Source organism: Labrus bergylta, chromosome 12 (genome assembly GCF_963930695.1).
Source record: "Labrus bergylta chromosome 12, fLabBer1.1, whole genome shotgun sequence".
In the NCBI taxonomy this organism is placed as follows: domain Eukaryota; kingdom Metazoa; phylum Chordata; class Actinopteri; order Labriformes; family Labridae; genus Labrus; species Labrus bergylta.
In genome coordinates, this window is record NC_089206.1 from 17,287,852 (window position 1) to 17,300,641 (window position 12,790).

Sequence of the window (12,790 nt, forward strand, 5' to 3'; positions counted from 1 at the left end):
ACAGGTTTTTCTGCCTTTGGCTTGGCTAGCCCTAGTCATTTGTTTCTCGCGAGACTTTGAGACGTGTGTTGCAAGCGGGGTGAAATCTCGGGAGCTGTCTGAAAGCAAGCTGAGTGAGAAGGAACTAACAGCGTGAAGAGTTAAAACACTCCTCAGACGGTATTAGCAATAGGCAGACACTCAGATTTAGTTAAAAAAAAGTTCTTCAGCGAGAGGAAACACTTTATTTAGCTTCTCTTTTTCGTTACTTTGGTAAAAGTTGAACGCAGGCTGCAGGGCTCGGAGTAACGTTACCCACCTCGGAGCAGAAAGTCAAGTCGGTGGTCGGTCAGTTAGTTCTGCAGGAATGTCGCAGAAAGAAAGACCCAAGTTTTATCGACAGGACGTCAACAAGACGATATGGGAAGTCCCGGAGCGATACCAAAGCTTGTCCCCAGTTGGCTCTGGCGCCTACGGATCCGTAAGGTAAATACTTTTCACTCCATTAGTTTTAAACCGTGTGTTTAGCCTTGTCACCTAACTTAACCTCCATTCATTTAGACGGGGCCTGCGCTGCAGATGCTAAAGTTAGGTTAGCTCGACAGGATTGTTGGCTAACAAGGTGGAGACACGATGTGCCTCTCAACATGAAAACCTGTTGACTTGTTATCTATTATTCACATGCAAAAAACTTGCAACGAATGTACTAAACTGCACACCAAAGGCCTACTTTAGGAAGCTGCTCACTCATACTTTGAAATCTTAAAAAAAAGTATCTGGGTCATTATCTGATCGGAGGGCATGTTCATCAAACTCCTAACTTAAAAATAAGTATTTGTACTCATATCATGTAGATGTACACTCTTTCTCCAGAGGTGTAATTAATGTCATCTGGGTGATTTATGTAAGTAACATTAAAATAACACGAGTACATTTGGGATCAAGAGATAAGATATTATAGGTGTTTACTAAGCAAGTCCCACATGGCTGAGATGTTTTGTCCCCTCTACCTACGTTAATCTGACAGTATGTTTAAAAAGTTGTTGGGGTTATATGTCACTGTCTTGTAATATCAGTTTTTAGTAATGTTGAGAGGATTGTCAAAAAGATAAATGCACCAAATTGGACGTTGTCAGCAAAGTAATATTTTGCTGAAATCAGAATCAGAATTGATTTTTATTACCAAGTACATTTACACATACAAGGAATTTGACTTGGTGCTAAAGGACATTCTGGAGTTTTTTTTTTTTTTAAATTGTCTTATTAAAAGATTATATTTATGAATTGTCTTAAAATGGACTGATTGGTCAATATTGAAAATCATCATTGAATGCATCCCAAGTCTAGTGAGTTTTATGAATGAACCCTTTATAAAACGTATACAATAGCACCATACAGTATTTGTACTCCTCTTGACTACTCCAGAACACCCTGTTGGTTAGGTGCATTTCCTTATAGCTGCCAACTGTCAAAAGCTTAAGCTTTCACAGGAAACCCCCTTTTGTATGGGCTGATGATTAAATGGGTTGTGCTGATACTATCTAGGACACAACATTCATTTGATTGAGTGGGCAGATGTTTGTTTTGCAAATGAAAGCGGACAGATGCGCTGTTGCCGGGCAATATGATAATCTGTTGCTGGTCAGATTACTGTCTGCTCACCAGTGCAATGCCTGCGATTGTTTTTTTTTTTTTTTTTTCCAAACAGTACACAGGCTCCTATTGTCAGTGTTAACATAATGGACCCTACCTAAGTCAATCGAGAATCCCTGCACAGTCTATTTATACAGTACTGCACTGCTTTAGTTAGAGTTACAGCTGGGATGAGATGCCACACAATTTAGGATGCAATCAATTAAAATCCACATTATTATTAATATTTTAACTGAATGTAAAAAGTGATGGTTGCAAGAAGAGTAAGGGCCTGTGTAATGTTTTGCATGTGCATTACATTGTGATATTGTTAGAACCCTGATAATACTGCTTTAGGGGTCCATGCAGTCTTCAACTGTGTCTGTCCACTGACTGTGAACATGTTTAAGTGAGCTAAGTAGGGGGAAGTGTTAGAGATACTCAGCCATTAGAATGCAGAACAGTCTGCAGGCCTGCTCCCAATCTGCTGAGAGATGACATTTTCTGCTTATGTCGCCCTTTTTTTTGTCTTCTTCCTCTTAACCAGACTTGAGCTGCTCTTACTGAATCTAGTTTGGTTTTGGGAACACACTTGGCCCATTCAGAACTGAAACAGTTTTCCTCATCCGTCCTAAAAATGACACTCTTTTTTTCATTCAAAGGTCATTTCTAGTCTAAGAGTTTTGTATGTTTTCAGTACTTAGAGCTTGTGTCCCCCAAATCAGCTCATGAAGACAAAAACTGATGTATGAAAGCAGATGTAGGGTATAAAGTGTGTTATTACTTGTGAGGTTCAAGCTAACTTCATGTCCATTTTTGTAACAGCTCTGCGTATGATATGAAGACTGGTTTAAAGATAGCAGTGAAAAAGCTCTCCAGACCGTTCCAGTCCATCATCCATGCAAAGAGAACGTACAGAGAGCTGCGGTTGCTGAAGCACATGAAACATGAAAATGTGAGTGGACACATTTCTCTTCCTTTTGCTCTGTCTGCTTGTGAACAGACATGAGCAAATCAGCTTATTAAAAGTCATTCTATACCTTTGCTTCATGTACAGTTCAATGCAGGTTTGTGTTGTTTATTTGACAGTTGTTTTCATACTCCTGCAGGTGATTGGCCTCCTAGATGTGTTCTCCCCTGCTACAAGTCTAAAGGAATTCACTGACGTGTAAGTGTAATGCATTTGTTAATTTTGAGTTTCCCTCCGTCCCTTGTTTTGGGTTAATCTCAGTAACTCCTTAACATAATGTAAGAAGAGTTTTCAACAAACTGCAGCCTTTAGTTTCTCAGCAGCAGAGGATCGTAGCTGTGGCTGGGAAACACCTGGACACCGGCCAGCTGACTAAAGCTGGAACATTTCTTCGACTGTCCGCCCTCTCTGCATGTCACAGGAGTTATTTCACCCACTGTTTCCCCCCTTTTGCTTCCTGATTTCTGTCTCTGTGAAACATGTGTGCCTGACAAACAGGTAGTTATTGTGTGTTGTGGTTGAAAGTTGCCAAAAATGGGAAGTGGTCAGTGAGACAATGACTCATTCCTCAGACGGCGGGGGAGGCTGTCTGAGGAATGTTTCTTTTGCACAAACACTAGAGCTGGTTAATTAATCGAGTTTCAATTGCGATTTAGGCTTCCTGTGATCATGAAAACAGGATAATCAAGACTAAACGATTACTGTGCTGTGTTTGTCATGTGTGGTAAATGTTTCAAAGTGTTTGTCATATTTTGTTCGCACTTCACCACTACTTTAAAAACATAGTTGTTTATGTATATTATCTTTATAGATTAATATTTTTTCACTCATTTGTTTTCATTTATTTCTTGTTTTTTTGTGTTAAGATGTTAATCGTGTTTAATTGTCGTGATTATGATTTTCACACGACATGCTGCTGGGTCACTTGACTGATCTCACGTCCTGTGATGTAACTATTGCACATGCACAGGTCTCAATTCAGCTCTTCATAAAGGTGCATTGATTTCCTTCTAAAGAAAGTGGGCCAGCGTTTCTTTAAAACACTGCAGAAGACTCTGCATCCATGTCACATTGCAGGTGTCGTCTGAAACCTCTGTGTACGAGCAGATTGGCTCGTTTTCAAGAATGGGTTGTGTTGTGGTCATGCCTGTGTATTGAGATCTTTCCAAAGTCTTTCAAGTTTCCCCATGTGAGGAAGTGGTGTCCCTGCTTGTTTAGACATGAGTTCACTAGACCTTTGTTCCTCTTCTTTCCTGACGTGAGCAGCCTAAAGCTACATTAGATTTGACTAGGGTTTTTTTTTTATTGTACCGATAACCAAATGATATAGATTCCTGTTTTAATACCATGACAACACAAAAAAGAAGTCACAGACACGTTATGTTGGGTAATTTTTTTTTTTAACCAATAATGCAAGCCAATTCCTGAAAGCTGTCGAAATTGAAGCTTATTGGCAACAAAGTACCAAAACAGAGCTAATCTTTTAGTTAATTTGAGATGGTAAATGTGTAAGGTCAATTGATTATTTTTGAAAGCATACTTGCTTACGTCCTAAGTAAATTCTCACCATTAGCCAGTTTGCAGCACGGGTGTGTCAGTCCTGCCTCGTCAGCCGCGCTGCTAACATAAGCTAGCTCTCAGCATCGGTAATGTACGCATGCCTGTGTCCGACATGCTAACGTATCTACTGCCTGAACTGTCTATGGAGCAGCAAAACATATGACACTTCCTGTTATCGTTGAAGACAAGTGTTAGAGTGCACTGTGGATTCTAAGATCCCGCGGATAAGAGGAAGCTTGACCCGATTTGTTTGGCATTACGCGTCTGCAAAATGAAAGTGAAGTACGGCGGAAGCAATTCCAATGCCCCCGCTCACATCATATGCCACCGGGGAGAGTTAAAATTAGTGGAACAACGGCCAACTACTGCTGACTGACACACACCGCATCACTTCACTGATCTGCAGCCAATTCTGAACAGAAAATAAAAATAACAAGATCCATGGTCTGTTTGAAAAGGCTTTAGATTTATGACCATGTAATTTTGTTCCCTGTCAAGTTTCTGATATTTATCTGGCCCACAGATCTGATTCTTGTATTTTGCTAGATCAGCATAAATAAATGTTATCTATGTTTTGGGGATTCCTCTGTGCATTTAAATCATTGCAATCAGCTGATAGAACATTGCAAATGTAAAAGCTGTATTATTTTCAACACATTTTAAGAAAATTGCACATTAGACTGAAATTGAACCTGAAATAAGCACTGATTTGTAACACATAGGAATGTATTTTGAATTGGAAATTGGTTGGAAAAAAGATTTTGAACCGATTCGTGGACCCAAGAGTCCAAATTGAATGGTGAGATGTTGAAAGATTCACACCCCTTTTAGACAGTGTCACCTCTGCTGTCAGTTCCTCTGCTCTCTGTTTGTAAGAGACATAAATGAAACTTCTGCTGCATCCATTGTATAGCTGTCTGTGAATCCCCATCACAAGTCCATGTTTTATGAGTCCCATCTGGAACAGAACATTGCACAGAATCTTCCTCATAATCAGAGCTGTGTTTGAAGGCAAAACAAGGTCACACACGTAGACGTGTGTGTGATCCTGAGTCTCTGAGAGAAAGGAAAAAGTAGGGAGAGAGAATAGCTGGATTGAATGGAAAGAGAATTTATTCGTATACCACAGAGAAGAAAAACTGCTGAGTCATAGAAAGTCTGAGTGAGTTATGGCTCTCTTTATCGGCATATCTGCTGGAACATTGTAAATGTTCTGAATGCAGTACGATATCAAAGAAAAATCTCAGCTATGCAGGTACTGTAAGTGTGGTTCCCCTCGGCTCTATAAATACAGACAGAGTCTCAACCCTGTGCTGCTGCAGCCGTGTGCTCTGTTTCAATAGGAGAGAAAACAGAGGTCACTATTTATATCCTTTTTTTTCCAAGGCCAATGAACTTTCGAGAGTGTCTGTGTCCCTGTGTGCTGCAGAGAACAAGTTCAAACGCAACTGGGTGCTATTTTAAGGCCTTGCACTGTGTGCTGGGTGTGAATAGAAGAGTATTCATGAAATGGGTATTTGTTGAGCAGCAGACTGTCGGAGCAGCACATGGCTCTGTGTATTTATTTTATTTTTTTTGTTCCTGCAAGGGTGCCACTTTTTTATCCTGCTCTTGCTTTCTTGCATGAGTGCTGTCTGGGCATTAAAGAACAGCTCTTGGATTAAATTTAAACTATCCACTGATGTTGTCCAATTAAGCCCATTTATATGGGTAGGCTATGTTGTTGAATTACATTCCATCTGAGAAGGGCTTGGCCTTTTAGTGTCTCTGGAGAGAAGTGAGAGTCTAAAGAAGCAGAAGCTAAACGGGTTTTAGCTCATATAGCCGTATGGGAAATTAGATTCACACTGCAAACAACTTTGGATGAAGTTGTAGGAAATGCAAATATGTTCATTTCTATCCATCTGGCTTTCTTTGAAGTGAGAAAAACAAGTATGTACAGTTTCCTTTTAGACTCTGACCACAGTCTTCTGATTCCCAGGTATCTTGTGACTCATTTAATGGGGGCTGATCTTAACAACATAGTGAAATGTCAGAAGCTCACAGACGACCATGTGCAGTTCCTCATATACCAGATCCTCAGGGGGTTAAAGGTGAGCTCATTTAAAGAAATAATGATCATTTTGGGAACAAGTTAAATGAGAAGATTGATACCACTGGCCATTGATTGTGTCTGGTTGGCTAAGCATATAAACTAAAGTCTCTGTTGGTTGCCTGGCAGCCTCATAACGACAATAGGACCACAGGAAGTAACTTCTCCAAGCCAAAAAAACAATTATTTACAGGAAAGAAATTGACTTTGGTCATTTTGTGAGTTAAGAAAAGGTCTTCAGGATAGGTGAAGTTTGTTACTTTTGATCAGAGACGGGAGAGCCTTTTCCCCTCTGTTTTCAGTTTAACTCTCTGATACACTAAACTAATCTTTCTCCTGTCCTTATCAAATAGACAAATATGAGCCAGGTATTGGTCTTCTCATCTAACTTAGCTAATTAGCACATTAAACTGAGTTCTAAATCAGTACATCTTTAAACTAATAATGTGATTAATAGCTCATATTCTCCCTCTCTCTCCAGTACATCCACTCGGCTGACATCATACACAGAGTAAGTGCCTTGTTTGTTTATGTGAGACTGATGTCACTTTGTCTTTGACCTGGATGAGGTTAAAAAAAGAAGGAAAACTGTGTCAGGGTTTATGACATCTTCCACTTGGCAGAGTTGTAGCCTAGTCCCTCTGCACACACTGAGGAGAAAATAGGTCATAAACAGGAACTTAACTTTTACACAGTGTTCATGATGTAATGTGTTTTTATTGCAACGTAAACAAAGAAAGGGCAGCTATGTATTCTCTCATGATAAATAGGAATGTTTTCTAATAATGCAGATCACCCAAATTCACATTCCTGGCTTTTCTTCCTTCAGGATTTGAAACCCAGTAATCTGGCGGTGAATGAAGACTGTGAGCTGAAGGTCCGTTAACTCTCATTTCAAACTTCTTTCCCCGTCATGAATCCAAAAAGTGAATATTATGCAAACTTCTCTGCTTCTCTGCAATTCAATTGCTCCCAGATTTTGGACTTTGGTTTGGCGCGGCACACTGACGATGAGATGACCGGCTATGTGGCCACCCGCTGGTATCGTGCGCCAGAGATCATGTTGAACTGGATGCATTACAACATGACAGGTAGATGACATTTAAAAAAAAAAAAAAGAAGCTCTTTTTCATCCCCCAGTGACTCCTTTACACGACAATAGGAGAGTCCTAATGTTTGTGTCTTGTTTCCTCTGTGTTTCAGTGGATATTTGGTCAGTGGGCTGTATAATGGCAGAACTCCTCACTGGAAGAACTCTGTTTCCTGGTACTGACCGTATCCTTTTCATTTGAGAGTACAGAATGTACTGTTCTCTAATAGCTGCTGACACAGCATTTGCATAACAAATCGAACAGGTTAAACACACATTGACACATTGTTGTGGAAGTACTGATTTCTTTATTATTATTTTTTATTTTTTTTACCAGTGCTGTTGCAGAAACTGATCTACAATGCTACTCTTCTCTTTTCTCTCATCGTAACCTACTCTTTTCTTCCAACGTGACACTACCTGAGGTGTATTCATATTAAAAATGTATCACTGATAGTACCTGTTCTCACTATCCCCTCTGGCTTGACATGCCCTTTTGCTTTAATGTTTCTACTAGCGTGCTTCAACTCTTCCTTCACAGTCAGTGTGCATTGTTGGCTGTGGTCCACTTTCTGCCTGCACCACTGCCAAGCTCTTCATTTGTACTCAATATCTTTTATCTTTCTCTCTCCCGGCCAGTGTTTTCAGACTAAGGACTGTGCTTCTGTATTGAAAGTACTGCTGCCTCCACTTCTCCCAGCTTTATGCCATATCTCCTCTTAACTGAAAGCCTTTTCTTTTGCTGCATCTAATGTGTAAAAACATAAAGCAAGTAAAGTCGGATATGATATCACAGATGGGTTTAAAGTGATGATAAAGACAAGAGATTCAGATTACAACTTTTGTCTCGTTCAACACCTGGTCTTCCTTTACCGTTGTCGGTAGACATTGACCAGTTGAAGCTAATCTTGCTGCTCGTCGGAACCCCAGGGCCCGAGCTCTTGATGAAAATATCTTCAGAGTCTGTGAGTTCACAAAGTTATGCAAGGTTTTTCTCTAACCCATTTCCTGCTCCAAACATGCCTCTTTGAAGTGCAACAATCGGTGAATCTGCTACCTAACTGACAGCATGTTTTCCACCCTTTAGCTTTGTGGTTTTGAGACTCTTTTTTTTTTTCTGCCTCTTCAGCTGTGTGAATTAGGTCATGCTTGCCTGTATTTGATTATGACATGGGTGATTATACTCTGCCTTGCACTGATTGTGTGTCAAAAGTATTGTGTTGTTTTGCCTCCACATCTACAACCCTCCTCTTAACATTTTGTGTCAAAGCTTGAAGTTTACTTTTCAATATAACATTGTTGTGCATCTATAGTTTAACCGCACCTTGTTAGATTGAGAAGCAGCTTCTTAACCAACTGTGCTCTGTCGCTGTACACCCCTTGACACAAGCTTCGTAGATATAAACCAGCTTCAGCAGATAATGCGTCTGACAGGAACGCCCCCAGCAACTCTAATAAGCAGGATGCCCAGCCCCGAGGTGAGCAGTACCAACCGGTCTGACTGTTGACCAGACAGCAGAGCAGGGCAGGAGGACAGTCATTCTTTGCTTTTAAGGAACTCTTGGCTAAGCTTCCTGTTTTAATTTGCGCAATTTATACCACTTTGGTTAAGGGAAGTGTAAGGTCTAAGGCAGTGGTTCTCCACTGGTAGGTCAGTAACCGAAAGTGGGTCGCAAAAATGTGCCTGGAAATAAAACGTGTTAAAAAATGCTTAAATGCTCTTTTTTTGGGTTCAGTTTCCTGTTTCTGTTGCACGTATAGTACCACCACAGGTCCAAACTGCACACTTTTCATAATAATTCTGATTGGTTAAAGAACATGAGATTTGGGTTGCGGTTTCTCATGGAGGAGTAGATGGTGGGTCCTGAGGCTAGAAGAGTTGAGAACCACTGTAATAAGGAGCAGGACAGCCTCTGGGGGTGCACTGCTAGCAATTCAAGATTTCAATTTTCCAGTTTAATCACAATAATTGTGTGGTTTCTGACACGCTTGCTTCATTTGACTGTATCAATAATTGCAGAATGCCCCTGAATGTTTGTGGTTAAAGCGTTTTATGAGCTTGTCCTTTCACTTGTTTGTTTTAGAATGGTATGAGTGCACTTGGTGTTTAGTATCCAGGCATATTGGAGCTACAGTTGTTACTAACACTGTTTACCATAGGAGAGCTGCTTTGTTCTGTGATTCTCTTTTTCTGTTGCACATTTGTTGACATGTTCTTTTAATAACATAGATATACATGTTGTTTTTTTAATTAAGGATGACAACAAATTTGTTTTGGTCTGCAATCTAAAAAATGTTCAGCCACACGAAGAGGTTATTAACTATGAAAAGATATGAGCAGTGACATAAAATAGATGTCTTTTTTTTTTTTAGTACATTACAATGCAGTATCACACTAGGACATCTTGCTGTTGTTACACAACACATCAGGGCTGTTAATCACACATCTGGCACAAGCTACACATAGCTTTCACACAAGGTGTTTTTGACTGCTTCATTTCACTTCCCATAAAAACAAAACCTTGTGGCAACAGAAATAAAAGACATACATTCAACTTCAAGTGCATACCAGTTGAAGTGTCACAACATTTTCTGTTAAAACTTAAAACTACATTCTTTTGTTTACATGGCTGTAACTTCTGTGGTTGATGGTCAGTAAAAACTTGTCTCAGGATCACCTCGTTTACTGTAAACGCGATGATCAGCAACGTCAGGCATGAGAAAACACAGCCAACCATGGTTGTGTGGGGACTTTAAATAAGGGTAAAATAATTAGCTTTCCTGTAAAACTGCAAAAACAAAAGTAATGCGCCCTCGTGGCATATACTACAGAAGGGTATGAGCTTTAGAAACACAACTCAAATTAGTATTTTTTCAGGCATTCAAGATTACAGGATGCAGTACAGTCACACCTGCAGACAGAGATTTGAGAGATGATGTCAGTGAACAGAAATGATTGGATGCAGGTGGCTACTTTGAAGAGAAGCAGACGCGTGAAAATGTTGGAGCATTATGAAACAGGCAGTGATGAATGGCGGGCGACACGTTGCGGCTAGTAGGAGATTAAATTTGATTGACTGTTTTTCTTTTCCCAGGCCAGAAACTACATCGGCTCCCTGCCTCATATGCCCAAGAGGAACTTTGCTGACGTGTTCATTGGTGCCAACCCACAAGGTACTGCCAGAACCGTTTCGGATCATAACTTTGGCCTCACTACATGTTGTATTTGAGGCATCATAGTCTTTATTAGATTGACTACAGATAAACTTATTTTACAGCTGTGGACCTCCTGGAGAAAATGCTAGTTTTGGACACGGACAAGCGGATAACAGCAGCTGAGGCTCTCGCTCATCCCTACTTCGCTCAGTACCACGACCCAGACGACGAGCCCGAGGCAGAACCGTACGACCAGAGCTTTGAGAGCCGCGAGCTGGAGATTGAAGAGTGGAAACGTGCGTAATGAAGAAAAAAAATCAGCATAAAATCTATATATCCACATACCTGTTATCTATAAATATTATGCCTCATTGCTATGGAAACAGTAGAGTAACCTTTATTCTATTTGAACATTTTCTCTTTCTTTCCAGGATTAACCTACGAGGAGTTGTGTAGTTTTGAGCCACATATTTTTGACGAGGAGGACATGGAGTAACGCGGCCCACATCGCATCTTTTCGCCAACATTTTCAAACAACCTTGAACATGTGCATTGGTGTTAGTCTCCCAGACACACTTGCATCAGAGTGCCAACCTGCCCCAGTCAGTTCTAATTAACCAGGAAATGATCCATTATTAGCTCCCTTTAGGAAGATATTACCAGCATAGACAGAGCATGAGCTCCACCAATAATCATCTTTCTTATTTATGAACCACTAATGTTGATGGTTTTCTTGCTGGAAAATATTACTTTATGCCAATAGCTGACATAATTTTTTTTATTCTTCTGATTTTTTAAAAAATTTAGACTTTGATGACTCGTCACTGTGACATTGAGATGCTGAAATGCCTGGACCTATAGCTGTGTTAAATTTTCTATTGAGTAACTTATGAATAAGCTTTTGTTGTACATCTACAGGATTATGCTAGTGTATCACTCACCCTACCAAGCTGTAACACATAGCAGTAGGTCACTGTTCCTGTATTGAAATAGAACTTACTTTCAAAGTAGTGACAGGAGTAGATTGAATGTTTTTAGACATTTGACAATTTGAAAATGTGGCTGCTCTGTGTTGACACTTATTTTTGGGGCTACACTGAGTTTCACACATTTTGTTTATTTGACTGTTGAGATGCTCTGTCAAGCTCTCTGTTGTTACACAGAAATCTGTGATCCTCTGCTGTTTTAAAGACAGTGTAATTTATAAGGCACCCAAGAAGTAGGAAACAATATTCAGGGGCACAGGCTCTGCTCAGAAACATGTAAATATCTGTGCCATATTTTTTAATTGTGGTTATGTTATGAAACAATCACTTTTAGTATTGTCAATCGGTTTAAGAATTTTGTGCGTTTGTGAGAGTGTGTTGTCGGTTTACAGGAAATTTAAGTGTCATGCTATAATCTTTAATTGAAATACAGCTTATGTGTAAAAGAGGGATTTCAGATGTATTTATACTTTGTGGAGGTGGTATTTATAGACAACAATCAAAAGATCCCTTAAACTATTTTCAGTCCAGCAGACTAACTACTATCCTCAGTCCTTTGTTTAACAAAATAAAGACTTATTTTTAAGAGACCTATGATTTTCTTTTCCAATTTCATATGCATTGTTTCATTTTCTATTCTTAAAATACATTTTTTAGCATTTCCTTCGGGATTTTACTTGAGAATGAAGTCCGTAATGAACGGATGTGAATGACTTCTTGTGGAAGATTTGTTTTAACAAAATATTTTTTCCCTTTAATGCACGTTTTTACTTTAAAGCACACAACGATGACTAGTGACATAACCACACTGCTAAAGGCTTTTTAGCAAAACAGATCAACTAAAAATTAAGATAAAAAAAAAAGAAGATTGGCTGGGAAGTTACAAATAAATAAAAAAAAAATGTCCTCAAAGTAATAGGATTTTAAAAATAAAAATAAAGTCTTGGCTTTCCTATGAATCACCTGTTTGTAAGGAGGCTTGGCTGTTGCATTTTTGTCAGGGTCAAGCATCAGTATTTTTAAATTGACATCTATATACAGAATGTCCTTAAAGTGTCACATTGTTGAAAGAAAATTTCAAATTCATATTAAGCATCTGTTTTCAAGACCCTGGCAAAATCATGCTAAAACAATACCCTGGCCTGGTTTTATAGACCAGAGTTCTGATATTATTATTATTTATCTACCAGATAATTGAAGGAAATTATTGTGCAGAAAGGTCAGGTTTGAAATGTTATAGGATTTTTTTAAAGATAAATTTAGCCATTGTTATTTACCTGTAGGCTTATATCTGCCCCTCACTTTGTTTTGGTCACAACTGTTTA

The 12,790-nt window shown here is 39.3% G+C and overlaps 1 protein-coding gene across 2 annotated transcripts; it reads left to right on the plus strand.

Annotated features, from left to right (window-relative positions):
* The first annotated feature begins 86 nt into the window (after window positions 1-86).
* Window positions 87-12,055, plus strand: mapk14a (mitogen-activated protein kinase 14a). Of its 2 annotated transcripts, none has more exons than XM_020648277.3 (12): window positions 87-465; window positions 2,437-2,566; window positions 2,721-2,779; window positions 6,123-6,234; window positions 6,715-6,744; window positions 7,063-7,110; window positions 7,210-7,324; window positions 7,437-7,508; window positions 8,209-8,288; window positions 10,419-10,497; window positions 10,602-10,775; window positions 10,911-12,055. In XM_020648277.3, exons 1-12 carry the CDS (start codon window positions 347-349, stop codon window positions 10,973-10,975), a joined length of 1,083 nt encoding a protein of 360 aa, XP_020503933.1. In that variant the 5' UTR covers window positions 87-346; the 3' UTR covers window positions 10,976-12,055. The 2 variants fall into 2 exon arrangements, with proteins under 2 accessions (XP_020503933.1, XP_020503932.1); XM_020648276.3 differs by lacking the exon at window positions 8,209-8,288 and adding an exon at window positions 8,722-8,801 and having other exon boundaries at window positions 88-465.
* Window positions 12,056-12,790: the final 735 nt, after the last annotated feature.

What these genes read in the sequence shown, in the direction of transcription:
- mapk14a (XM_020648277.3), top strand. Translation starts at nt 347, where the DNA reads ATGTCGCAGAAAGAAAGACCCAAGTTTTATCGACAGGACGTCAACAAG. An exon ending in CGGCTGACATCATACACAGA is followed by an intron (nt 6,745 to 7,062) that starts GTAAGTGCCTTG and finishes TTCTTCCTTCAG; the next exon opens with GATTTGAAACCCAGTAATCT. An exon ending in TCTGTTTCCTGGTACTGACC is followed by an intron (nt 7,509 to 8,208) that starts GTATCCTTTTCA and finishes CGTTGTCGGTAG; the next exon opens with ACATTGACCAGTTGAAGCTA.